The 26,402-nt window shown below is 47.6% G+C and overlaps 1 protein-coding gene across 2 annotated transcripts in view; it reads right to left on the bottom strand.

Annotated features, from left to right (window-relative positions):
- The window catches only part of vars1 (valyl-tRNA synthetase 1), an 88,392-nt gene that overhangs the window by 49,248 nt on the left and 12,742 nt on the right, over positions 1-26,402 (bottom strand). For both annotated transcript variants that reach the window (XM_063048041.1, XM_063048042.1), the window contains exons 4-14: positions 24,783-24,927; positions 20,686-20,879; positions 20,416-20,500; positions 16,883-16,983; positions 13,950-14,074; positions 11,338-11,502; positions 10,304-10,385; positions 6,684-6,803; positions 5,807-5,915; positions 4,432-4,520; positions 1,206-1,296 (exon numbers count right to left, since the gene is read on the bottom strand). In XM_063048041.1, coding sequence (XP_062904111.1) covers positions 1,206-1,296; positions 4,432-4,520; positions 5,807-5,915; positions 6,684-6,803; positions 10,304-10,385; positions 11,338-11,502; positions 13,950-14,074; positions 16,883-16,983; positions 20,416-20,500; positions 20,686-20,879; positions 24,783-24,927 — 1,306 coding nt within the window. The remainder of the gene's footprint in view (positions 1-1,205; positions 1,297-4,431; positions 4,521-5,806; positions 5,916-6,683; positions 6,804-10,303; positions 10,386-11,337; positions 11,503-13,949; positions 14,075-16,882; positions 16,984-20,415; positions 20,501-20,685; positions 20,880-24,782; positions 24,928-26,402) is intronic.

Raw genomic sequence — 26,402 nt, 5'->3', positions numbered from 1 at the left:
AGAAGGCAACAAGTGGGAATAAAAGGGTCTTTTTCTGGTTGGCTTCCAGTGACCAGTGGTGTTCCGCAGAGGTCAATGTTGGCACCACTTCTTTTTATGCTGTACAGTATATAAATGGTTTGGATGATAGAATAGATGACTTTGCTTCCAAGTTTGCAGATGATACAAAGATTGGTGGAGGAGCAGGTAGTGTTGAGGGAACACGTAGGCTGCAGAAGGACTTAAGACAGATTAGGAGAATGGACAACAAAGTGGCAAATTAAATACAATGTTGGAAAAAGCATGGCCATGCACTTTGGTAGAAGAAATAAATGTGCAGACTATTTTCTAACTGGGGAGAAAATTCAAAAATCTGAGATGCAAAGGAATTTGGGAGACCTTGTGCAGACCATCCTAAAGGTTAACTTGCACGTTGAGACGGTGGTGAGGAAGGCAAATGCAATGTTAGCATTCATTTCAAGAGGCTTAGAATATAAGAGCAGGGACGTGGTGCTGAGGCTTTATAAGGCAATGGCGAGGTTTCACCTTGAGTATTGTGAACAGTTTTGGGTTCCTTATCTAAGAAAAGATGTGCTGGCATCTGAGAGGATCCGGAGGAGATTGACAAGGACGATTCCAGGAATGAAAGGGTTATCATATGAGGAACGTTTGATGGCTCTGGGCCTGTACTCACTGGAGCGTAGAAGAATTGGGGTGGGGGGGGGATCTCATTGAAACCTTTTGAATGTTGAAAGCCCCAGACAGAGGAGATGAGGAAAGGATGTTTCCAGTGGTGGGTGAGTCGAGAACAAGAGGCCACAGCCTCAGGATGGAGGGGCGCCCTGTCAAAATAGAGATGCAGAGAAATTTCTGTAGCTCGAGGGTGGTGAATTTGTGGAATTTGTTACCACGGGCATCTGTGGACGCCAAGTCGTTAGGTGTACTTAAGGCAAAGATTGATAGGTTCTTGATTAGCCATGGCATCAAGAAGGAGAAGAAGACCAGAGGGTGGGGCTGAGGAAGGGAAAAAAGGGGTATCAGCCGTGATTGAATGGCGGAGCAGACTCGACGGGCTGAATGGCCTCATTCTGCTCCTGTGTCTTGTGCTCTTTTGGACCCCAGGTTGGGATATCCAGAGATTGGGAAATTCACCACAGATATGGAAACCACTCTTTCCAACAGGACAATGGGAAAAATTACATCAAAACCACCATCGGCCATCTTACCAGTCCCAAAGTTCATGTCCACAAACTCGTCAAAGACAATGGGCAATTTCCGGTCACAGAAAGGATGCAGAGCAAACTTTCCTCCCAGGTTCTGGAAAGAGGAAAGAAAAATTAATCAGGACTTCAGTAAAAATGTACTGACATTGTAACCAGAAGGGTTAGAGTCAAAGGTTCCCTGTTCCTCCAAATAGGACCACAGCTTCTCTTTCTATGGAATATGACCATTTCACAGTTCAAGTTCAAAGTAAATTTATTATCAGTACATGGATGTCACCATATACAACCCTGAGATTCCCTTTCGTGTGGGCATCCTTTTCTGTAAATCCAAAGGCCATAATAGAATCAATGAAAGACAGCACCCATCAGGCTGTACAACCAGCGTGAAAAAGACAACAAACGCAAATACAAAAGAAATAATCATCATAATGGGAATAAATAAATAAACAAGAAATATCAAAAACATGAAATGAAGCGTTCTTGAAAGAGAGTCCTTGAGTTGAGGGAACAGTTCAGCGATGGGGAAGTGAATTTGAGTGAAGTTATCCCCCTCTGGTTCAAAAGCCTGTTGGAAGAGGGGTGATAACTGTTCCTGAACCTGGAGGTGTGAGTCCTGAGGTCCCTGTCCCTTCTTCCAGATGGATGTCGCCAGAAGAGAGCATGACCTGGGTGGTGGGGGTCCCTGATGATGGATGCAGATTTCCTGCGACAGTGCTCTCTGTAGACGTGCTCAGTGATAGGGAGAGCTTTACCTGTGATGGACTGGATCGTATCCACTACTTGTTGAATGATTTTCTGCTCAAGGGCATTGGTGCTTCCATACCAGGCTGTGATGCAGCCAGCCATTAAACTCTCCACCACACATCAACAGAAGTTTGTCAAAGTTTTAGCTGTCAAGCGGTTTCTTCACAAACTTATAAGCATAGACAAAAGTTACATAGCATTTTGGCATTTTTTTTTATTGTCACATAATGAAGCTTACTGCAATTCCATAACAATTCGACACTTCTACACTTCCAAGCGCTCAGTTCAATCTACCACACCTCCTTGCATTTTAGTTTTTCTCTGCAGAAATGTGCTGTAATTGCTCATTTTTCCTGGTAGCATATATCACCTCTGTTCTCTCAGCAACCCTCAGACATTCCTTGTACTTTCCTGCTCAGCTTGAAGTCCTACAGGTCGTGCGATCACTCGGATCGAGTGTGATCTTCTCCTTAGGGGTTGCCCTTAATGGAGAACGTCTGAATGTGACCTTGTTTTACACGGGGAAGCTGACGCACAGGCGGCCACCAGACAGATCGTGACAGATTGGGGTCGGGGTCGCAAGACGACTGGGGACCCTTCAATGCTGCAGCTTTCCTCTGCCACTGTGATGTGTCATCACCTTCCACCAGCTCCACGGCCGAGGTCCTGGTCGGATCGCTCTGTGTGGAACCACGCCTTGAGCTGACTGCCACGGGTGTCCCCACCAGCAGCTACGCACCAGACATTGATCTCGGGATCTCGTGAACTCGAGAAGCCTTTCCACCATGACAAGGTGAAAATCCTCAGACACATTTTGAAGTAAGGAGACAGAAGACTCCCGCTCTTCAACAGGCCTCTCGTACTACAGCATGGACCCTTGGCCTCACAGTCTGCCACTTTATTGTTTAAATGTCGGTCTATGACAACCTCTTCTGCCTCAATGAGGCCACTCACCTGCCTATCACCTCCCACTTCCCTTTCTCACAGGGTCCACACTCCTCTCCTATCAGACTCCTTCTTCTCCAGCCCTTTGCCTTCTCGACCTTTCACCTCCCAGCTTCTTCCTTCATCCCCTCCCAATCCACCTGTCTTCACCTGTCACCTTCCAGCTGGTCCTCCTTCCCACCCACCCCCCCCCACCTTCTTATTTTGGTATCTTCCCCCTTCCTTTCCAGTCCTGGAGAATGGTCTCAGCCCAAAACATCAAGTGTTTATTCATTTCCATAGATGCTGCCTGACAGGCTGATCTCCTCCAGCGTTTTGTGTGTGTTGCTCCACACTTTCCCCAGAGCTTTTACACTGGGTAGAGGCCAGACGAAGAGTGATCCACCAGTCCTCCAGGCTCAGGGGTTCAGCTCAGAGCTAACAATCATAACTGATCAAAAAATTGTTTCAGAAACAGCTATGAAGATTCCTCTACATCTGAGTGTGATGGTATTCCTGAGTCTCCACCTGGGACTTGCATGACTGACTGCAGTGAAAACCAAGGGGAAGCTGCTGACATGATGAAGGAAACCCGGTACACCACCAGAGATAGAGGACCTTCACTGCTGCTCTGAACACCAGTGGAAACAGGCAGTAAGTAAGTACCGAGGCTTTTCTGCGTTTGTGGATATGGATTTGGATTATGGTCTATGGACTCTTTTTCAGTTTTCTATGCTTTTGCCCATTCTTTCGCAGTTTTTGGTGGGGAGGAGGGGATTTGGGGGTCAATAATCTTGCTGCGGTTTGTTGGGGGGGGGAGCAGGATGATGTTCATGTTCCATTTGTTCTTTATTGGTCGAGAGAGGAAATTAGGAGGCAAATGTTCTTTTTGCATTTAATGCAGGGAGCCATCTCGGGGGGGCGGTGGTGGTGAATGTTCTTGTTGCGTTTTTGTTAGTTTTTTGTGTGGGGACAGGAGTATTTGGGGGCCAATATTCCAGTTGCATTTCATGTGGGGGATTTGGGGGTTTGACAATTGGGTTCCCGTTTTTTTTTTCTTATTTTCATGGCCATCTGGAGAAGAAGAATCTCAGAGTTGTATACTTTGACAATAAGTGACCTTTGAACCCATTGAAGTAATAAACACCCTTGCACGAAAGTGCTGAGCAACTCTAGCCACCTTTTCTTCAACCATAACACACAATCTAACATAAATCAATACCAATACCAATTATATAACTTTTCCCTTTGAAATCTTCTGATTTCAAAACCTATGCCCTCTAGCCTTTAATTCCCTTTCGCTGGGAAGGAGAGCCTGGTTTGATCAGATGGTGTTTTATTCTCACAATCTACCTTGTTATGATCTTGTACTCTCATTTCCTTGCACTGCACTTCTCTACAATAAATAATAAATCAATCCCAATTTCAATCCAGTGATGAGAGGTTTTGTACAACCGAGGAGCGGTGAATGAAGAGACACGAGAGACTGCAGATGCTGGAATGTAGATTAACAAACATGATTGGATGGCATGGCCCGTGTGTTTGGGAGGGGCATGTTTACCTGGTATCTCGGATCCTGGGGATGGACAGCCACAGCAGTGTCTCCCAGCATGGTCTCGATACGCGTGGTGGCCACCACCACCTCCTCATCTGCGAAGGAGAGGGAGAAGGGGAGTTACTCACGGACAAATGTTCACCGCTGAGCCCACGCCCAGCAGCGCCACAGGTTGGGATTGAACCCAGGTCTCCGACACTGCCAAGCAGTGGCTCTACCAGCTCCATCACTACACGGCCAACACAATAAACATCTTGAAGGCAGGTACGAGGTGATTGTCGGGATTCTTAGCGGTGTGGAGGAACAGCGGGATCGTGGGATCCACATCCATGGGTCCCTCAGATCTGCCATGCAAGGTGATCTGGGGGTTTGAGAAGATGTGTGAGGTGCTGGTCTTCAACCGTTGACGATTGCTGGATCAAGAGCGGCTCTATAATGTTGCAGCTCCATAAAACTCAGGTTAATCCGCACTTGGAGTATTGTAAACAACAGGAATTCTGCAGATACTGGAAATTCAAGCAACATACATCAAAGTTGCTGGTGAACGCAGCAGGCCAAGCAGCATCTATAGGAAGAGGCGCAGTCGACGTTTCAGGCCGAGACCCTTCGTCAGGACTAACTGAAGGAAGAGTATTGTGTTCAGTTCTGGTCACCTCATATAGAAAGTATGAGGAAACTTTAGAGAGAGTGCGGAGCAGAATTACCAGGATGCTGTCTGGATTGGAGAGCCTGTCTTATGAGGAGACATTCTGTGCACTGGGTCTTTTCAAAGGGGAGGAAGCTAGGGCTTTTCTCTTTGGAACGAAGCAGAGTGAGAGATTACTTGATAGAGGTATAAACATGATTAGAAGCATAAAGTGGACAGCCAGCACCATTTTCCTCAGGACAGAAATGGCTAATACAAGGGCATAACCTTTAGAAAATTTGGGAGGAAAGTATGGGGTGGAGGGGGGGCGGGATGTCAGAAGCAGGAATTATTTACACAGAGCACGCTGGGTGTGTGGAACGTGTTGCCAGCGTGGTGGTAGAGGCAGAAACATTAGGGACATTTAAGGGTCTCTTAGACACATGAATGATAAAAAAATAAGAGTGCTTTGTGGGAGGCAAGGGTTAGATTGACTGTGGAGTAGATTTACACCATGTGCTGAAGGCTCTGTACTCTACTGTATAATTAGACCATAGAGCACAAAGAGCAGATTAATGGGACCGACATCAGCATCAAATTGAAGGGCCGAATGGCCTCTATTTGAATCTGGATAGCTCCAAAGCTCTAAGGGGTAATGCCAAAGCTGTGGCAGTCAATGCCGGTGATAACTGAGCGGCCAAACATGATGTGGAACTGTGCTCTTTAGTCGTAGCGGCAGGCTCCCCAAGGACTCACCCGATCCCTCCAGCTTGTAGGCAAAGGAGACGAGAACGCCAAACTCCACTTTGTCTGCATAGTTAGGCACGGGGAGGAGAGTCCGACCCGTCAGCTCCTTCTTATCGACCTGGCAGGGAATAAGAGCTCTTCGTAACCTGCAGGACCCGATGCCAAACCCTCCCACTGTAACTCAGTCTGTCCGCTTTAGAATTGGCCATTCCCGCCCCTGCAGGGGTTTGGTCCTCATCTGATTCATATTACTGTGGCCCTTTGGCCAGGTCCACAGCCTTTGCTAGTGTAACATGTTACACACACACACACACACACACACACACCACACCACACCACACACAGTAGCTCAAGACGCTGGTAACTGACCCACTTGGTCTCTCCTCATCACAGGTGATTCCCTTGTTCTGATAACAGAGGGAGAAATGTGTAGGTATGTGCTCGAACCCGGGGAGAGTCGACGGGAGTACGCCAAGAGTGCAGACGTCAGGAGAATTCAGGGACTCTTGGGATCAGCCTGTGAGCCAGCATATACTCAATGAGTCGAATGGCCTCTTTCTACAATGTAAGAAGATTGTTCCTCCCACATTTAGTGTGCATGTTGCACAGTGCTAAATGAGCCCTCATTTCAACAGGTCAGACTCCAGGAGATAGTCTCAGTGCAGAATTCGAACCCCGCTAAATTTCCAAGTCAGCCGGACAACAGGGCAAGTTAATCGTTTGGCTGCGGTGCCCAAGCCAAAACTGTGCAACACCCGGCCAGGAGCCACAGCATTTCGGTTTGGGCCGAACCAGCAGCCTGGGCAGTCAAGAGAATTTCTGAGCACGTGGCGCAGGGCAGAGAACTGTAACCACCAATCCAACCTCCCACACTCTCCCCTGGTACCTCAATGTCAGAGATGGCGGAGTTCAGCGTGCAGGACCAGTTGACCAGTCTGGTGCTACGGTAGATCACGCCGTCATCGTGTAGTCTGACGAAGGCCTCCTCGACTGCAGCCGAGAGTTTCTTAGAGAGGAGGAGAAAAAGAGAGACACGGGTGCTTTAGCATCACCGATGTGAGGGTGGTGCAGTGGATAGACTCACCACCTTGTGGCTACAGGTCACTGGTTTCCATCCCAACCTCAGACGCTGTCTCACCGGTTTCCATCCCAACCTCAGACGCTGTCTCACCGGTTTCCATCCCAACCTCAGACGCTGTCTCACCGGTTTCCATCCCAACCTCAGACGCTGTCTCACCGGTTTCGATCCCAACCTCAGACGCTGTCTCACCGGTTTCCATCCCACCCTCAGACGCTGTCTCACCGGTTTCGATCCCAACCTCAGACGCTGTCTCACCGGTTTCCATCCCAACCTCAGACGCTGTCTCACCGGTTTCCATCCCAACCTCAGACGCTGTCTCACCGGTTTCGATCCCAACCTCAGACGCTGTCTCACCGGTTTCCATCCCACCCTCAGACGCTGTCTCACCGGTTTCGATCCCAACCTCAGACGCTGTCTCACCGGTTTCCATCCCAACCTCAGACGCTGTCTCACCGGTTTCGATCCCAACCTCAGACGCTGTCTCACCGGTTTCCATCCCACCCTCAGACGCTGTCTCACCGGTTTCGATCCCACCCTCAGACACTGTCTATCACCGGTTTCCATCCCAACCTCAGACACTGTCTATCACCGGTTTCCATCCCACCCTCAGACGCTGTCTCACCGGTTTCCATCCCAACCTCAGACGCTGTCTCACTGGTTTCCATCCCACCCTCAGACGCTGTCTCACCGGTTTCCATCCCAACCTCAGACGCTGTCTATCACCAGTTTCCATCCCAACCTCAGACACTGTCTGTCACCAATTTCAGTCCCAATCTGGAGCACTGTTTGTCCAGAGTCTGTATGCTCTCACTGTTACTGCGTGGGTTTCCCCAGGTGCTCTGGTTTCCTCCCACCTCGCAGAGACCTGCAGGAGGGTCAGTCAATCGGCCACTGTAAATGCTCGGGGTGTGCGTTGGGGGCAGGGGGGGTGGTGGTGGTGCCAGTGTGTGAGGCGGGGGGGAGAGGTGTGTGCATGTGGGGAGAGATCATGTATGTGAAGGAGGGCGCGTTTCTGAATGGGGGGGTGAGCGTGGGTGCACGGGAATGGGTGGGGTGTGTGCATGGGGAGAATAAATGGAATCAGTGTGAATGGGTACTTGTCGTCCAGCAGGGACTCAATGGGTCAAAGCGCCTCCTTTCTCCCTGCTGTATAATTCAGAGTTTAGATCTGATTGATTCAACGCCAGAGAAGGCTGAGATCCAGCACTGGAGTCGGGGTGGGGGAGCTGACCTTCTACTGAGATGAGTTGGGGTAGGGACAGGAGCAAAGGGGGTGGGGTTATCCAAAGCCCCCCAGGAAGGCTGGAGAGGAGAGGTCGTCAAATCTTCCACAGCACACGCAGCAACCTGTGTCAGATAACTTAATCCTCCATGACTCAATGGGTACAAACAACATGTTTAAAACTAAATATCAGATCAAATAAGCCTCATCAAGAGATGTGGACCAAGTGCTGGGCAATAGGATTAACTTTGCAGCAGAGACGCTGAAGCCTGAAAGCACGGACTACCAGGCGAGGAACAGCTTCTGTCTGACTGTTATCAGACTGTTAAATGGACCTCCTGCATAATAAAGGTGACCTCATCTTGGCCCTTGCCCCTTATTACCTGCCTGCACCACACTTTCTCTGCATCTGTGTTTGCTTTTCCCTTGCAATGCCACAATATACTGACGTTTCAAAGTCAGGGATGGCAAACCAGCCCAAGATGGCACTCGTAAAATGTATTGATAATTCGCGACACAGAGTGTCGCCCCCTCAATATTATTTAAAGAGATTAAATATTGGCTTTATTAGTCACAGTGAAACACACAGTGAAATGGGGCCTTTAAATCAAGTCAACGAAGATTGGGTTGGGCTGCCCACAAATGTCACCACACTTCTGGAACCAACATAGCCCCCCACCCCCACAGTTCGCTAACCCCAAACCAAGGGTTCCCAGGCTTTTTTAAGCCATGGGCCCCTACCATTAACCGAGGGGTCTGTGGACCCCAGATTGGGAACCCCTGCCCGCTTTGGAATGAGGGAGGAAACCAGAGCACCCAGAGGAAACCCATGCAGTCACAGGCTGAACTCCTTACAGAGAGTGGTGAGGATTGAACCCAGATCGTCATCATTGACAATGTAAACAGGTCAACTAACTGCTACGCTACCGTGCTGCCATCCCGAATAAAGACATGCACAATGATCACCTTTACTGACAGGTGAAGCAGCAAATGACTTTCTGCAGCCTGAGGGCAGCGTGATGCTTTCACAGGAAACGTCTCACGCCTGCTTGGCATCAGCTGGACAGTTGCAAAAACACATGATGTTGGATGATGCGCTCTGAAATCCTCACAGACGTGATGTGTGCATCAGTATTTGGATGTTACGATAAAAAAGCCACTTGGAAATTATGTCACAGAAGTTACTCTCTAACTTCCGTTAATGCCCCTCCTCCCCCTTGTACCCCGTCCGTTACTTATTTATTATATATATATATATATATCCCTCTGTCCCTCTCACTATACCCCTTGCCCATCCTCTGGGCTTCCCCCCTCCCCCTTTTCTTTCTCCCTTGGCCTCCTGTCCCATGATCCTCTCATATCCCTTTTGCCAATCAACTGTCCAGCTCTTGGCTCCATCCCCTCCACTCCTGTCACCTCCTGTCATTTCGGATCTCCCCCTCCCCGTCCCACTTTCAAGCCTCTTACTAGCTCTTCTTTCAGTTAGTGCTGATGAAGGGTCTTGGCCCGAAACGTCGACTGTACCTCTTCCTAGAGATGCTGCCTGGCCTGCTGCGTTCCCCAGCAATTTTTATGTGTGTTGCTTGAAATTCCAGCATCTGCAGATTTCCTCGTGTTTACTTTTGAATTGTCGTTTTAAAAGGTTAATGTTAACGATTTTTGAACAGGTTTTAGAAAATGCTTCATTTACATTAAAGTGCCTGAGTTATACTTTTTCTAATCGTAAAACAATGAATACCGGTAAATAAACACCAGGAATCATCCTTTTTTCCCCTCAAAAAAGTCCATAACTATTGCTACCAATTCATTAATCATTGATCACCTTCGATCAGAATTACCATACAATACTCAGAAGATTATCACCAACATGGGCACACACTTTGAATAGGTTTCACTGGCTGTTTGAAATGATGGCATTCAAAGCAAACTTTTTCACTGCTTCTCTATCCATCCGATAATAATAATCCTATTACAATTGATAGGAGATACCTAGTCCTAGATAAAATCTTTTTGGGACTTGGGGCACATTGCAGCACTGGACCTGCAGACCCGTCAATTTTCCACACAGGTTGAAACACCGTTCACAGCTCGCTGAATTCTATGCCAAGGGCATTGTCTCTCCAGCTTAGGGAAGCAAGGAATGGCACTGCCTCTGTGCCCCTCGGCACAAACAGCCCACCTTTCCCCAGCACTCAATTCTTACCGGGTCCATGGTGAAACAGGCACGGTCCCAGTCCATGGACGATCCCAGCTTCCGCAACTGGTGGTAAATGCGGTCACCCTTCCTGCAGGGAAAGGGGATAGACGAGAGAACAGAAAGTGTCAGTCACTGTATGACGGGCATCACTCCATACAAACAGCCCGAGTCCCTCCTCATGGGACTTCCCCGGCTAACTCAGTTATAAAATTACAGAGCAGAGCTGTGGTACAATCAGGTGGCCTCTTCACCACCCTTGTTACAGCCTTGTGCCTTGCTGTCATCTGCACTGCACTTTCTCTGTAACTGTTACACTTTATTCTGCATTCTGTTATTGTTTTCCCTTGTACTCCCTCAGGGTACTGATGTGATGAAATGATCTGTATGGAGGGCATGCAAAGCAAAGTTTTTCACTGTGCAGGTTTGTGCTTTCTTCCCTGTTACTGATTGTCTCCTATACGACATCAATACCCCCTCAGCTTGGAGGAGTAACCCCTCATAATCCATCTGGGTAGCCTCCAACCTGATGGCATGAACATCGACTTCTCTAACTTCCAGTAATTTCTTCACCCTTCCCCTTTCTCTCTCTCTCATTCCCATTCTGGCTCCCCTCTTACCCCTTTTCTTCATCTCCTCTGCCATCACCTCCCTCTGGTATCCCTCCTCCTTCCCTTCCTTCCATGGCCCATTCTCCTCTCCTATCAGATTCCCTCTTCAGCCCTCACAGCTTCCCTCCCAGATTTTCACTCCACCAGACACCCAGCTTCCCCCTCACCTGGTCTCACCCATCACCTACACCCTCTCCCCACCTTCTTATTCCGGCTTTAGTCCCCCCTCCCTTCCTTTCCAGTCCTGATGAAAGGTCTCAGCCCAAAACATTTATTCCACTCCATGGACGCTGCCTGACCTGTTGAGATTCTCAGGCATTTTGTGTGTGTTGTTCTGGATAGTCAGCACCTGTCAAATCTCTGGACCGGTGCAGGGAGACTTCCGTCCGACTCCCAGAGACGCAGCAGGAGTGAGAATCGATCCGCACTTACTCGTGCTTCCATTTCCACACCTCCTCCACGAACCGCTGGCGCCCCAGGTCGTGCCGAGTCTTCCGTGCCTCCCGCCACAGCCGCTTCTCCACCACCACCTGGGTCGCGATGCCAGCGTGGTCACAGCCGGGGTTCCACAGCGTCGTCTCTCCCCGCATCCGGTGCCTGGTCGGGGACAGAAACACCGTCATGTCCTGGCGTACCAGACCCTTCAGCAGACCAAGCAGGCGGGGGGAGAGGGGGGAACTTCCTCCTGGCCACAGTCTCGTGGCAAATGAATCAATGCCTCTCAAAACAGAGGGAAGAGATCGTTCGCCCAGGGGGTGGTAATTTTCCACCCGAGCGGCTGACTCGCTCGGGACCGTCAAGACATCAGCTGAGTGGTAGGGTGACCCAGCAAGTAGAGTTGCTGCCTCACTGCACCAGAGACCTGGATTCAATCCTGATTTCCCAACACTGTCCGTGTGTGAAGTTTGCACACTCTTCCTGTGACCACGTGTGTTCCGCACCCACTCCCCCCCGTCCAAAATGTGCCTGGGTCTCCTCGTGCACACCAAGACGAGCAAGGCAGTGGGGTAACACTGTGACAGAACAGCCCGTACAATCGATTTACAGTGCCAGTGATGAGGGGTCAATTGATCACTGTAAACATCCCCCAGTGTGAGGGTTAGCATTGGGGCTGAAGGGCCTGTTTCCGTACTGCCAGACTGACTGCAAGGCAAGCTGACAAGTAGTTCCTGTAGTTACTGGCCCCGTTATTTTGCGTACAACTTTGGCTAAATGTCCTACAGACAACGGACATCACTTGCAGTCACATAAAGGAAGGTAGTTACGGTTGTTGGAAGCGATTTACTTCAATCGCAGGGGCCCAATATCAGGGCAGTCTTCAGACCCTGAGAGCAGAGAGAGGGGAGAATAGGTGTTGGCGGCGGAAAGCAGGGCAAGTAAAAGACAGAAGTAGGGGGAGGAGGTAGAATAGGAAAGGGGTGTTCAGGAGACAGAGACCACAGTGACCAAGCAAGGCAAGCTGGAGGTGGTGCCAGTCAGGGGAACAAAGGGTGAATAAACTTCCAAGGGAAGGTGAGGGTGTTAAAGGAGAGAGGGAGAAGAGAGTCAGAGAGACCTGCTGGAAGTGTCGAATACCACAGCGTCACAGCCCTCAGTTCACAGAAGATCCAGGTTTGAGCAAGACCCAATATTGACCCCAGACGGGTCTTTAACCATCAGTCAGTCTGGAGTTGAACTCAAAGTGACTGGGTTCCAATGCCAGCCCATCACACGCCAATCAACTGGCCCAATTCCTTCCCCAGAAAACCAGAGCAATCCCAGGCACTTCCTGGCTGGACGGCAGCAGCAGGCCCGGGGGGTGGGGGGGGGCGTGGTGTGGGAAGAGGCGAGACTGGATCACTGTGGGGCATTAAATTAACAATTATGATACACATTAACAATCTGGAAGACGGCACTGGGTGTAGTGTATCTAAGTTTGCTGATGGCACTAAATTGAGTGGAAAAGCAAATGGTGCAGAGTCTGCAGAGTGATATGGATAGGTTAAGTGAGAGGGCGAGGGCCTGGCAGACGATGTACAATGTTGGTTATTGTGAGGTCATCCAGTTTGGAAGGGAAAACAGATAAGATCAAAGCAACACACACAAAATGATGGAGGAACTCAGCAGTCCAGGCAGCATCTCTGGAAAAGAGTATGGTCGACCTTTTGTGCCAAGACTAGTCCTACTGAAGGGTCTTGGCCTGAAATATCAACTGTACTCTTTTCCACAGATGCTGCCTGACCTGCTGAGTTCCTCCGGCATTTTGTTTGTGTTGCTTGGGTTTCCAGTGTCATCAGATTTTCTCGTTTGTGATAGAAGGTCAGATTGCTGTTTAAGTAGTGAAAGATTGCAGTGCGTTGTTGTGCAGATTGACTTGGGAGTGATTGTGTACGAATCACAAAAAATTGATTTTCAGGTACAACAGGTTATTCAGAAGGCAAATGGAACATTGGCCTGCGTTGCTAGAGAGATTAAATTTAAGTGCAGGGAGGTTATACTGCACCTGCACGGGGCACTGGTGAGGCCGCACCTGGAGTGTTGCGTGTAGCTTTGGTCTCCTTACTTGAGGAAAGATTGACTGGTTTTGGAAGCGTTCAAGAGGCTCGATAGGTTGATTCCGGAGGTGAGGGAGTTAGCCTATGAGAGATTGCATCACTTGCTGGAATTCATAACAACGAGAGTGATCTTATAGAAGCATATAAAATTATGAAATAGATAGATCAAAGCAAGGAAGTTGTTTACACCGGTAGGTGAAACTAGAACTAGGGCACATCGTCTCAAGATTCGGGGGAGTACATTTAAGATGGAGATGAGGAAGAACTGCTTTTCCGACAGAGTAGTAAATCTGAGGAATTATTTGTCCAGGGGAACAGTAAAGACTCACTACATATGCTTAAGACACAGTTAGATAGACCTTTGCATAGCAGGGGATAAGGGTTATGGGGAAGAGACAGGCAGGTGGAGTCGAGTCCACAGCCAGATTAGCCACGATCTTATTGAATGGTGGAACAAGCTCGACAGGCCAGATGGCCGACTCCTGCTCCAGGTCCTTCTGTTCACATTACCAGCGGGTGAGCGAGTCCTGGATGGCGTTGGTCAGGGCGTGGCCCAGGTGGAGGGAGCCGGTCACATTTGGCGGAGGAATGCAGATCATGAACAGGCCCCTCGGGTTGGGTTCGCAGATACTGCGCTGCAGGAACCAAAAAGAAAACATGCTTTACAGCTTCTGAACCCAAAAACCATTTCCATCAAGTATTTGTTTAGAGAACAGCCCCTTCCAGCTCAACGAGCCACACCACCCAGCAATCCGCCTATTTAACACTAGTCTAACCTCTACAGTGACCAATGAACCCAGCAACCGGTATGTCTTTCCACCATGGGAGTAAACCTGAGCACAAAGAGGAAACCCAAGTATTTCATAGGGAGAACACATGGACTCCTTACAGACTGCGGCAGAATTGAACTCCAAAATCCGTAATGCCCCAATCTCGAAGAGCGTTGCGCTCACCGTCACCTTAACCTTAAACTGCACCCTGAAGATGATAAAAACAGCCCCAAGAAACATTATTGATCCTTTCCAGGCATTGTCTTTTTTTGTTCCACCTCCAAGAATCCAATGTGTACTCCATAAAAAACACACCTTTGGAAACTGGATTTTCCTCCAACAGGAGCATTCCAGATTACTGTTCCTTGGCTATTAATTAATCAATGTATTTGCTTCCTTAAGGTTGCAGTAGCTGAAGGAGCTAGTAGGGAATGCTCTAATGGCATGCGTCTCAAATAGCCTCTGACAACCAAGTCCAGCTCCTAGCCTTCACGTGTGGCTTAGCTGAGCCCAGCAGGCATGTTTCTCGTAGGCAGCCGTCGCCCCCAGGGGATCAAAGAACCGGCGGTTGCCCACGCAGCAGGTTCCCCCTCTCCACGTCAACGATGTAATCCAAGGGAAGGGCAAGCACCAGTGTTATCGCAGAGGTTGCCGGAGTGAAGTTGTAAATAACATCAAACTGCCTTAGGGACCCTGGCTCCGAATTTCTTCCTCGGGGTTTACTCCTAAAGCCTTTCCCATGGGTGGGCATGGCCACAAGGCAGCGGAGGTTTAAAATCAGAGTTTTCTTTCTCCTGCAGTCCAATGTCAACGGGCCCCACCTGCCCGAATTGTTTCTACTGACAGCAGAAAGGGTAAAGGCAGGTTACTGACATGGTAAAACCTGTCGGTTCCGGCAGATGGGACTCATCAGCTGTGGTTGACAGCTCATCTCGGAGAAGGAACCCAATCTCAAACCTCCACTGCCTTGCAGCCTTACTGACTCATGAGGAAGTTTTCGAAAGTAAACCCCAAGAAAAGATCCGCAGCTGGAGTCCCCAAGGTAGTCTTAATGTTGAGTTCAATGCTGAAAGGCAACTCCTACAATGCTGTATCGGTCTCTGTCATTCCTTTGGATTCATTAGCTGCACGGAGAGGGGAAGCCTACTACCAGGTCAATAGGTTGCTCTCATACCGTACTGCCCTGGCTCGTATCAGGTAGTTGGCTAGGATGCTTGATCCCAACTAACAGAAGGCCCCGCGTTGTATTCTATGAAATGTTGTCACATCAGTAAAATTCATCATTTGAACAGGGCCATTTGACCCAACCAGAACAACAACCAAAACGCTGGAGGAACTTAGTGGGTCAGGCAGCATCTGCAGAAGGAAAAGGACAGTCGACTTTTCAGGTCGAGACTTCTCATCTTTTCCTCCATAACAATAAATTATCAAATGTATTGTTCAATAAAAATAAACCTTCGAAACAGAGGCAATGAAAACTCCAGTAATGTTAAGATCTAGACTGCACCATCTGAGGGGGAGTGGGGGGAAGATGAGACGGGAACTTTGCAATGGTTGTGCTGAGGGCAGGGCAGACAATCAATGAGAAAGCACAGTTATGAATAGGCTGAATGAGCAGTGCATAGACCTTTGAGAGGACGCAGAACAGGTTTGCCAGGATACTACCTCGATTAGGGGGCATACCGGGGGGGGGGGGAACCCATGGCATGTGTGCCCAAGATGGCACAAGCAAAAAACATTTGTTGGCACACGGCATGTAATACAACACCACCCCCCCGACTCCTTAACCCCTACCCATAATGAAAAGACACATAATGAGCATCTTTACTGTCGAGTGAAGCAGCAGATGATTTTTACAACCCGACAGCAGTGAGATCGTTTCACATGAAACGTCCCACACTGGCTCAACATCAGCTACAGGTCTGTAGGAACGTTTTGAATTCCTCACAGGAACTGATGCGCAGATCAGTACTTGCAAAGTAAACCATTACAATAACAATACTATTTAAAAATGATGTTACTTTTCAACTGTCCTTTTAAAAAGGTTAATAATTTTTGAACAGGTTTCCTGAACTTCAGTCCACGAAGTTATAACAGGCTAATTAACTGGCAAACTCAACTTGTCCCATCTGCTGATTCAAGGCCAACTTCCCTCCATCCTCTGCATGTTCATCCCCCTACTTGGGAGGCAGAAGGGGTACAGCAGTTGGCAAGCAATAGGTGGATCTAGGTGACAGCAGGGGTGGTGAGAAGGGGTTTTAACGACAGGCAGTTGGGGATTCAAGAGAGTGGGAATGATAGCAGAAGCTGGGAGCCGACAGATGAGAGTGGCAGAGGGCTGAATCTGATGAGAGAGGAAGATGAGTCATGGTGGAGGATGACAGATGCGAAGATCGCGGATGGGTGGTGGGGTAGGGAGTCACCCAGTGGGATGTGGCTAGCGCTGATGGGGAGATTAGGGGAAGAGTCCTGTGTTAATACTGAAAATCAAAGCCCGACATCCGATCGAAAGCCTAGATCAAAGTGCAAAGTCCGATCGGAAGCCCAGATCGAAGCGCAAAATTCACTGTTTCTGCTGCTGTACCTCAGTTCAGAGCCCGATACAGATATGGCAATACAACTTCTACGCTGTGTGGCCTACAGTGACAATACTGACCACCCACCCAAACTTACCCCATACTCAGGTTTGAAGAATCCTTGCTTCTCCCACCAGGAGTACCAGGCTGCTTCGACATACTGCGGGCTATAGGAATCTGGCATTGGGCAGGTCACATCTGTGGCCCAGACAGAGAAGCTCGTTAGGTTAAGTATCGCACGCTCCAGCATCCTAAGCCAGCGATACTACAAGCACTGACAATCAGTCAGAAACACTCAGCAAGACTGCGGAGAAACAAAGCTGAACAAATATTGCAAAAACTCATTGTGGACGTTGAAAGGGTCCTGTTTACTAAGGGTGTCAAAGATGACGGGATCAAGGCAGGAAAATGAGGTTGCGGGACCTTAAGACACAGGAGCAGAATCTGGCCAGCCAGCCCATCAAAATGGCTGCGCTATCCCATCATGACTGGTTCATTATCCCTCTTAACTCCATTTTCTGCTTTTCCCCGTAATCGTTGCCACCCTTATGACCAGAACCTATCAACCTCTGCCTTATACGGTGCCTGTAAGTAGTATTCAATCCCCTTGGAAGTTTTCATGTTTTATTGTTTTACAACATTGAATCACAGTGGCTTTTTTGACACTGATCAACAGAAAAAGACTTTTTCATGTCAAAGTAAAAACATACCTACAAAGTGATCTAAATTAATTACAAATATAAAACACAAAATAATTGATTGCATAAGTATTCAGCCCACCCCTGTAATATGACACAGCAGATCATCGCTGGTGCAGCCAATTGCTTTTACAAATCACATAATTAGTTACATGGAGATCTATTTTTGGAGATCTGTGTGCAGCCAAGGTGATACAATTGATAGTAGTGAAAATACACCTGTATCTGGAAGGTCCGACTGCTGGTGAGTCAGTATCCTGGTAAAAACTGCACCATGAAAACAAAAGAACACTCCAATCAACTCTGCAAAAAGGTTATTGAAAGCACAAGTCAGGGGCTGGATACAAGAAAATTTCCAAGTCACTGAATATTCCATGAAGCACAGTTAAGTCAATAATCAAGAAATGGAAAGAATAAGGCACAGCTGTAAATCTGCTAGAGCAGGCCGTCCTCAAAAACTGAGTGACCGTGCAAGAAGGGGACAGAGTGAGGGAGGCCAATAAGAGACCTAAGACAACTCTGGTGAGTTACAAGCTTCAGTGGCTGAGAAGGGAGAGACTGCACACACAACAACTGTTGCCTGGGTGCTTCACCAGTCACAGCTTTATGGGAGAGTGGCAAAGAGAAAGCCACTGTGGGGAAAAAACTCACATGAAATCTCAGCTAGAATTTGCCAGAAGGCATGTAGGAGATTCTGAAGTCAGCTGGAAGAAGGTTCTATGGTCTGATGAAACCAAAATTGAGTGTTTTGGCCATCGGACTAAACACTATGCTTGGTGTTAGCCAAACACCGCAAATGATCAAAGACACACCATCTCTATCGAGAAACATGGTGATGGCTGCATCATGCTGTGGGATAGGGGGTAAAAAGAATGCAGCAAAATACAGGGAAATCCTGGACGAAAACCTAACGTAGTCTTCAAGACAACTGCGACTTGGGAGAACAATTCCAGTGAGACAATGACCCCAAGCATAAAACCAAGGCTACACAGGAATGTCTTATAAACAACAAAGTTAATATCCTGGGGTAGCCAAGTCAGAGTCCAGATCTCAATCCAATTGAAGATTTGTGGCTGAATTTGATAAGGGCTACTTATTCACGATGCCCATGCAATCTGAAAGAGCTTGAGCAGTTTTCTAAGGAAGAATGGGGGAAAAATAGGAGGCAAGAGGAGAAGATGGCAGCGCGACGCAGCTCTCCGGTGAAATTATATCGTATCTGTTAAATAGGGGCCGTGGACAATTCTGATTTGATGGAGACAGACGTGAAACCTCTGGAGAAATCTCTGAAATGCCGGTTCGCTGCCGCTGTTATCGTGCGATCGAGAATCTTCCGGAGGGAAGGCCCCAAAATCCCCGGCTTTGCCTGCTGCTGGTGACCAAGGCTGAGGTCCAAACATTCAGAAAGAGATGGTGCTCGGTGTCGGAGGGCTGATCAGAGGCTCGAAGTTTTCGGATGAATCAGAGTCGGACTGTGGTCGGGCATGGCAAGGAGAGTTTTCTTCCTTCTCCCGTCTGCGCGAGATGTGGGACATTCGAGAGACTTTGAACTTTTTTTACTGTGCCCATGGCCTGTTCTTCATCAAGTTATGGTATTGTTGCACTGTTGTAACTATATGTTATAATTTTGTGGTTTTTATTAGTTTTTCAGTCTTGGTCTGTCCTGTGATATCACACCGGAGGAATATTGTATCACTTCTTAATGCATACATTACTAAATGACAATAAAAGAGGACTGCGTGTCCTCATAATCTAAATTGCAGTGTCCAGATGTGCTAAGCCGATAAAGATCTATCCACACAGACTCAAGGCTGTAATTGCTGCCAAGAGGTGCACCTACTAAATACTGACTTCAAGGAGGTGAATACTTATGCAACAAATTATTTTGTGTTTTATATTTGTAATTAATTTAGATCACTTTGTAGAGATCTGTTTCCACTTTGACACGAAAGAGTCTTTTTTCTGTTGATCAGCCTCAAAAAAGCCAAATTAAATGCACTGTGATTCAATGTTGTAAAACAATAAAACATGAAAACTTCCAAGGAGGGGTGAATACTTTTCATAGGCACTGTATGCATATCCAATGTCTTGGCCTCCACAGCATTCTGAGGCAATAAATTTTACAAATTCACTACCCTCTGGCTAAATAAATTCCTCCTCAGCTCTGTTCTAAAGGAAGTTTACTCTGACGCTGTGCCCTCTGCTCCTAGACGCCACCACCCCCACCCCCCAGCATAGGAAACATCCTCTCCATAGCCACTCGATCTAGTCCGCTCAGTATTTGCTCAGCTTCACTGAGATCCCCTCAGTCTTATATCTCCAGTACCAGTAATACATTAACACTTTCACTCCCAGGATCGTTGTTGTGAAACTCCCCCGGAGAGGGAAAACACATCAGCCGTGTTCATATGGCGCAGCAGACTCAATGGCCTAATTCTGCTCTATGTCTGATGGTCCTGAACCAATTCTCACCCCACCGATGCTGCAGGAACTACTGAGCACCTTTGGTAAAGCAGAGGTGCTCTCGAGGCTGTGTGAAAGTCTGAAAGGGGATTGTGCTGTCTGAGCGTCTCTCCATGCATGTCTGTGTAGGTGCCTGAGTGTCTGCACGCACGCCTGTCCGTGTGTCTGTCTGTGCATGTGCCTGTGTTCACACCACCACTGTCTCCCCTTCTGAACGAACAGCGACCGTGGAATAACAACGGCCCCACTGACACAGCGGGCAGAGCTGCTGCTATGGATGTCGTGACAAGGCGAAGGTTAAGACAACGTGCAGGCAATGATAGTCCACTGTCAACCCAGGTGAGAAAAGTCTTGGAAGAGCATGGCACCCCCTCTGCACAGCAGGGGACCAGAGCCATTTGGGATACACAAAGACAAGGTAAGGATACAAACAAATTGAACTCAGGTCGCTGGGAACCCCCACCCTCACCTTTCTTCTCTCCTGCGGGAGTTGCAATGTCATATGTGGTTACTCCAAGATCCTTCTTTTCTTTCTTGTCTCCCTTGGCCTTTTTCTGGGAAAATACATAAATGAAAATAAAAGTCAGCATGGGATTTATAAGCTGGGGAGAAGATTCTATCAAAAAGTCTGTGACCTGAACCGTTAACATATTCCCGCTATACCAGCACCTATTTACCCACCCTCCTCCACCCCAATCCAACGACCTGACCCAACCCCTTGCACCCACTACCTCCCCACCTCGGGCTGCCTCAGCTGCTGCTCCTTCAACTTCTCCTGCTTCTGCAGGAACCTCTCCATCTTCTCCCGCTTCAGCTCCTCCTTCTTCAGCTGTGCAGCCGTCTTCTGCACCGGCTTCCCTTCTGCCCGCTCTGCGGGCGTAGCCGGCTCTGGGACCCCCGGGCTCTGCTCCGTAGCGGCTGACCGTTCCTGACCTGTGGCACAGAGCGAAGACACCCTTAAACCAGGGGTGGCAAACATATGGCATGCATGCCCAAGGTGGCACACGCAAAAAGTGTTATTCATACGGTATACAGTGCCGTCCCTTGATTTTTTAAACCCCACCCACAATAAAAAGAGACATATTGGTTATCTTTACTGCAAAACAAAGAAACAAATGATTTTTTTACAACTCGAGAGCAGTGAGATGTTTTCACGGGAAGCATCTCACATTGGCTCGGCACCAGAAGATGGTTGTAAGAGCATGTGATGTTGGATGACAAGGTCAGGCATCTTGCAGACCTAGTACATAGACCAGGGGTCCCCAACATTGTTGGCACTGCGGACTGGTTTAATATTGACAATATTCTTGCGGACCGGCCGACCCGGGGGAGGGCGGGTAGGGTTGCCAACGGACAAGAGTAGCAGTCAAATACGTTGTGTTTACCCTGAGAAAGACTACAATGACCATGAAGCCTTGCGCGGGCAGCAGTGCGCATGTGTGACCTGCGCATGCACGTACCTGCGATTTTTTCCCCCTACAAATCGTTTTTGGCAATTCTGTTCGGGGCGGGGGGGGCGGGGGTGTTAATCACGACCGGAATATAGGTGATAGGTGGCTAATACACTCAATTTCGTTTCTAAAAGGGTTTATCTAACAAATTTAATATTAAACACACAGTGCATATTTTCCTCGCATGAATATAGTGATAAGTCAATTATCAGGGGAGGACAGGGGAGCTTGAAGTAAGTGTTGAACAAACTTCCAGTAGAAGTGGCAGAAGCAGGTTCGATATTATCATTTAAAGAAAAATTGGATAGCTATATGGACAGGAAAGGAATGGAGGATTATGGGCTGAGTGCAGGTCAGTGGGACTAGGTGAGAGTAGCGTTCGGCACGGACTAGAAGGGCAGAAGATGGCCTGTTTCCGTGCTGTAATTATTATATGGTTATATAAGTCAATAGCATTATAACATTTTAGGTAACGTTTGGATATTAAACACACAGCACATATTTTCTCCGTATGAACATATAAAATCATTGCAACACACCAATATCGCTGAAATCAGTGGGAGCCCTGGGCTTGTTTCCCTGCAACAAGACGGTCCTATCGAGGGGTGATGGGAGACGGCGAAACTCGAAGGAGGTTCCTTATGTCCAGTCTATTCCGCAATTTAGTTTTCGTTGCATTCATTGCAGAAAACTCCGCTTTGCAGAAAAATGTTGGAAGTGGAAGCAACGCTTTCAGTGCTTTCGTGGCTATCTCAGGATACTTAGCCTTGACTTTGATCCAGAATGCCGGCAGAGATGTTATGTCAAACATACTTTTCAGCCCACCGTCATTTGCAAGCTCGAGGAGTTGATCTCCTTCCCGCGCTGACATGGATGACGCGCAGGTAATGACCTCGCGTGCATTCAAGCTCAACAGTGCGTGACAGGGAATGAGGAAAGGTGCAGCTGACTCATATCGCCAAATCACATCATCTCCTCATGGCCCGGTAGCGCATGCTTTGCAGCCCGGTACCAGTCCACGGCCCGGTGGTTGGGGACCGCTGACATAGATAGTAAACAGCTGGGCCAGTTGGCATTCGTTTTCTCTCTGCTTGTATTTTTTCTTCTACCAGTTGTGAGTAACCACTGGACATTCAGTGACGATAACAGTAAGTAACGTACGTAATTTAGCACCACCACAAATATTTATTTTTTCATAACATTATCTGAACGCACCACCATCAGCAAATGAAATCCATAGGGCAGTAGTAAAAGCATGCTGACATTTCTTGTGTTATATACATGAATTCACTGGAATTCAGAAGAACGAGGGTTGACCTCATTGAAACCCATCAAATGGTAAAAGGCCTTGATAGAGTGGACGTGGAGAGGTTGTTTCCATGGTGAGGACACAGCCTCAGAATAGAGGGATGTCCTTTTAGAATGGCAATGAGGAAGAATTTCTTTAACCAGCAAGTGGTGAATCTGTGGAATTCATTGCCACAGGAAAAAGTGGAGGCCAAGTCTTTATGTATATTTAAAGTAGAGGTTGATAAATTCTTGATTGGTCAGGGCTTGAAGGGATACAGGGAGAGGCAGGAGATTGGGGTCTGAGAGGAAGAATGGATTGGCCATGATGAAATGGCAGGGCTGACACTCTATGGGGCAAATAGCCTAATTCTGACACTCAATGGGGTAAATAGCTTAATTCTCCTCCTATATCTTCTGGTCTAATGGTCCAATTATTTTAACTAATTCATTCATCGACGATAATCTCTGATCAAGATTGCCATGGAATGTGGGAGAGTTTTTTTTAATATTATCGCCAATTTGGTCACATGTTCTCAAAAACATTTGCCCCCCCCCTTCCCATGCTAGACACTACCATCAAGAATGAAAAGGAGAAAGAGGCCATTTGATCCCTTCAGCCCATTCTGTCCTGGTCTACTTACCCAACTCTCTCAACACCTTTGAAACTCGCCACCCAATGAAACTCATCGCCTTGCTTTTGGGATTTTTGCAGTCTTAGCGTTTTAACAGGGAGTGACCACTGGATATCCACTCTCCTTCTCCCAAAGAGTGGCTTTCTGAGTTTTTTCTTCAGTGGTGCACAGAGTGCCAGAGATTCAGGCTCAATCCCAACATCTGGTGCATGTCTGTGTGTGGAGTTCACACACTCCCTCCAACATCCCAAAGAAGTGCAAGTTGGTGGGTTAATTGCCTGATGTAAAATTTCCCCTCGTGTATAGGTGAGTGATAGAAACTGGGTACATCCCCATTGGCTCATGCCAATTGTTATCGATGCACCATTGAAAGCATTCTGTCTGGATACATCACAGCTTGGCACGGTAACTGCTCGGCCTGTGACCACAAGAAACTGCAGAGAGCTGTGGACACAGCTCAACACATCACAGGAACCAGCCTCCCCTCTAGGGACTCTGTCTAACCTTCTCACTGCCTCAGCAAAACAACCAGCATAATCAAACACTCCACCCACCCCAGACATTTTGTCTGCTCCCGTCTTCCAACGGTCTGTGCCAGTGGTGCCCTGGTATTCGCATCCGGACTTCATAGCAACTGGTCCTGGGTTCGAATCCAACCAGCTCCATGCACACTTTCCATCTGTGCTTTATTCTGCATTGTTATTTTCTTATTTATTCTACCTCAATGCACAGTGTAATGGTTTATTCTGTATGAACAGAATGCAAGACAAGCTTCTCACTGTATCTTCATATATGCATCAATATTAAATAAATACTAACATGATGGAATTAATGAGGTGGTGAGAATAAAAGGTGGGATTAGTGTAAATGAGGGTGCTGATGGTCAGCATGGATTTGATGATACAAAAATAGCTGGAGGGACAGGGAGTGTTCAGAAACCACAGAGTCTGCACAAGGACTTAGACACAGTAGGAGAACGGACAAAGAACTGGCAGATGGAATATAGTGTCGGCAAGTCTGTGGTCATGCACTTTAGTAGAAAGAATAAAGGTGTAGAGAATTTTCTAAACAGCCAGTTTATTCAGAAATTGGAGATGCAAAGGGGCTTGGGAGACCTCGTGCAGGAATCCCTGAAGGTTGGCTTGCTGTTTGTGTCAGTGGTAACAAAGGCCAAATGTAATGTTAGCATTCATTTCCAGAGGACTAGAATATAAAAGGATTGCTTAATTGCTTATTTGATGCCTTTAATTGGTAAGGGCATCAAAAGTTACAGGGAGAAGGTAGGAGAGGGGTAATAAATCAGGCAGAGCAGACTTCATGGAGTGAATGGCATTCTTCTGCTTCTATTGCTTATGCTCCCAAACTGGTTTCTCTGGAGCAGTCACAATCCTCCTCTTTCTGGTGGACACTACCACCTATTGAATACTTCTCCATCCGTCACCCACTCCCCCCAAAGTTCTCACCTGCACATTTCTCTCTAGTCACGGATCCAATCTTCTCACACAGCTTAACTTCAGCCAGGGCTCTCTTGAACTCGGGCTGGTTGACACAGGTCAGGAACCAGCGATTCACATTCACATAAGGTTTCCTGAAACCAGGCTCAAAGACCTGTGGGGGAAAACACACAACAGCATGAACATGAAGTGACAACAGAATAATCCAGGGGTCCCCAACCCTTTTTGCACCGCGGACCGGTTTAATATTGACAATATTCTTGTGGACTGGCCGACCGGGGGGGGGGGGGGGGGTGCTCAAGTAGAGTTAAATTCACCTCAACATGTCTTTTACAGTTACGGTTGGCAACTTTCTCACTCCCAAATAAGGGACAAAAGTAGCAGTCAAATCCCGGGACACTTTACCCTAAGCAAAAACTACCATGACCATGAAGCCTTGCACGGGCACCTGTGTGCGCATGCGCGTACGTGCTGAATTTTTTCTCCCCCACAAATCAGTTTTGCCTTCATCTTCCCGACTATACCGTACATACATTATTTCTACTTTATATAGGCTGTGTATTTATATAATTCCTGCTTTTACTATATGTTAGTGTTATTTATTTTCGGTTTTATGTGTTATTTCGTATGATTTGTTAGGTTATTTTTTGGGTCGGGGAACATTCAAAAAATTTTCCCATATGAATTAATGGTAATTGCTTCTGCGCTTTACGCCATTTCGGCACGAAAGGTTTCATAGGAACGCTCTACCTTAGCGGGGGAAATACGGGACAAGGGCGGACCGGCATGGGACAAACCAATTTAGCCCAATATACGGGATGTCCCGGTAAATACGGGACGGTTGGCAACCCTACGTTCAAGTTCAACAGTGCGTGACAGGGAATGAGGAAAGGTGCAGCTGACTCATATCGTTTCCTGACGGCCCGGTAGCACATGCTCTGCAGCCCGGTGCTCGGGGACCGCTGCAATAATCAACACAGCACAATAAATTAAGTACATGCCCTGCACAGCGTTTCCAAGAGCACAGCCTTTATACTAATGGTAAGGTATTGGTAATGGGCCTAGTATCATAATCTGTACAAGATACAGTGAGAAACTTTGCTTTGCATACCAAACATACAGATTATTCCAACAAGAGAAGTACATCCAGCTGGTACAAAAGTAAAAGCACTAACAGAATGCAGAACAGGGAAAATGCCATGCAGGCATACCAATAAGGTCACAAGAGATTCTGCAGATGCCAGAAATCTTAAGCAACGCACGCACAAAATGCTGTAGGAACTCAGCAAGTCGAGCAGCATCTGTGGAGGGGAAGTAAACGGTCAACGTTTCAGGCAGGGACCCTGATGAAGCGTCTTGGTCCAAAACTTTGACTCTCTTATTTCCCTCCACAGATGTTGCTTGACCTGCTGAGTTCCTGCACCATTGTGTGTGAAATCAGCAAAGAAAGTACAACAGCAACGCCAGGTAGACAAAGAGGTCAAGAGTTCATTGCTATTTAACAAGAACACCATTCAAGAGTCTCGTAACAGCAGGACAGAAGCCAAATTATTCACAGCAATGTAAACATTTATTATGAAAGTATAAATATGTTACTATACACCACTTTGAGATTCATTCATAGAAAAA

This window comes from Mobula hypostoma, chromosome 5, assembly GCF_963921235.1.
Source record: "Mobula hypostoma chromosome 5, sMobHyp1.1, whole genome shotgun sequence".
Taxonomy (NCBI): Eukaryota; Metazoa; Chordata; class Chondrichthyes; order Myliobatiformes; family Myliobatidae; genus Mobula; species Mobula hypostoma.
This window is presented reverse-complemented; position numbering and strand designations above follow the sequence as displayed.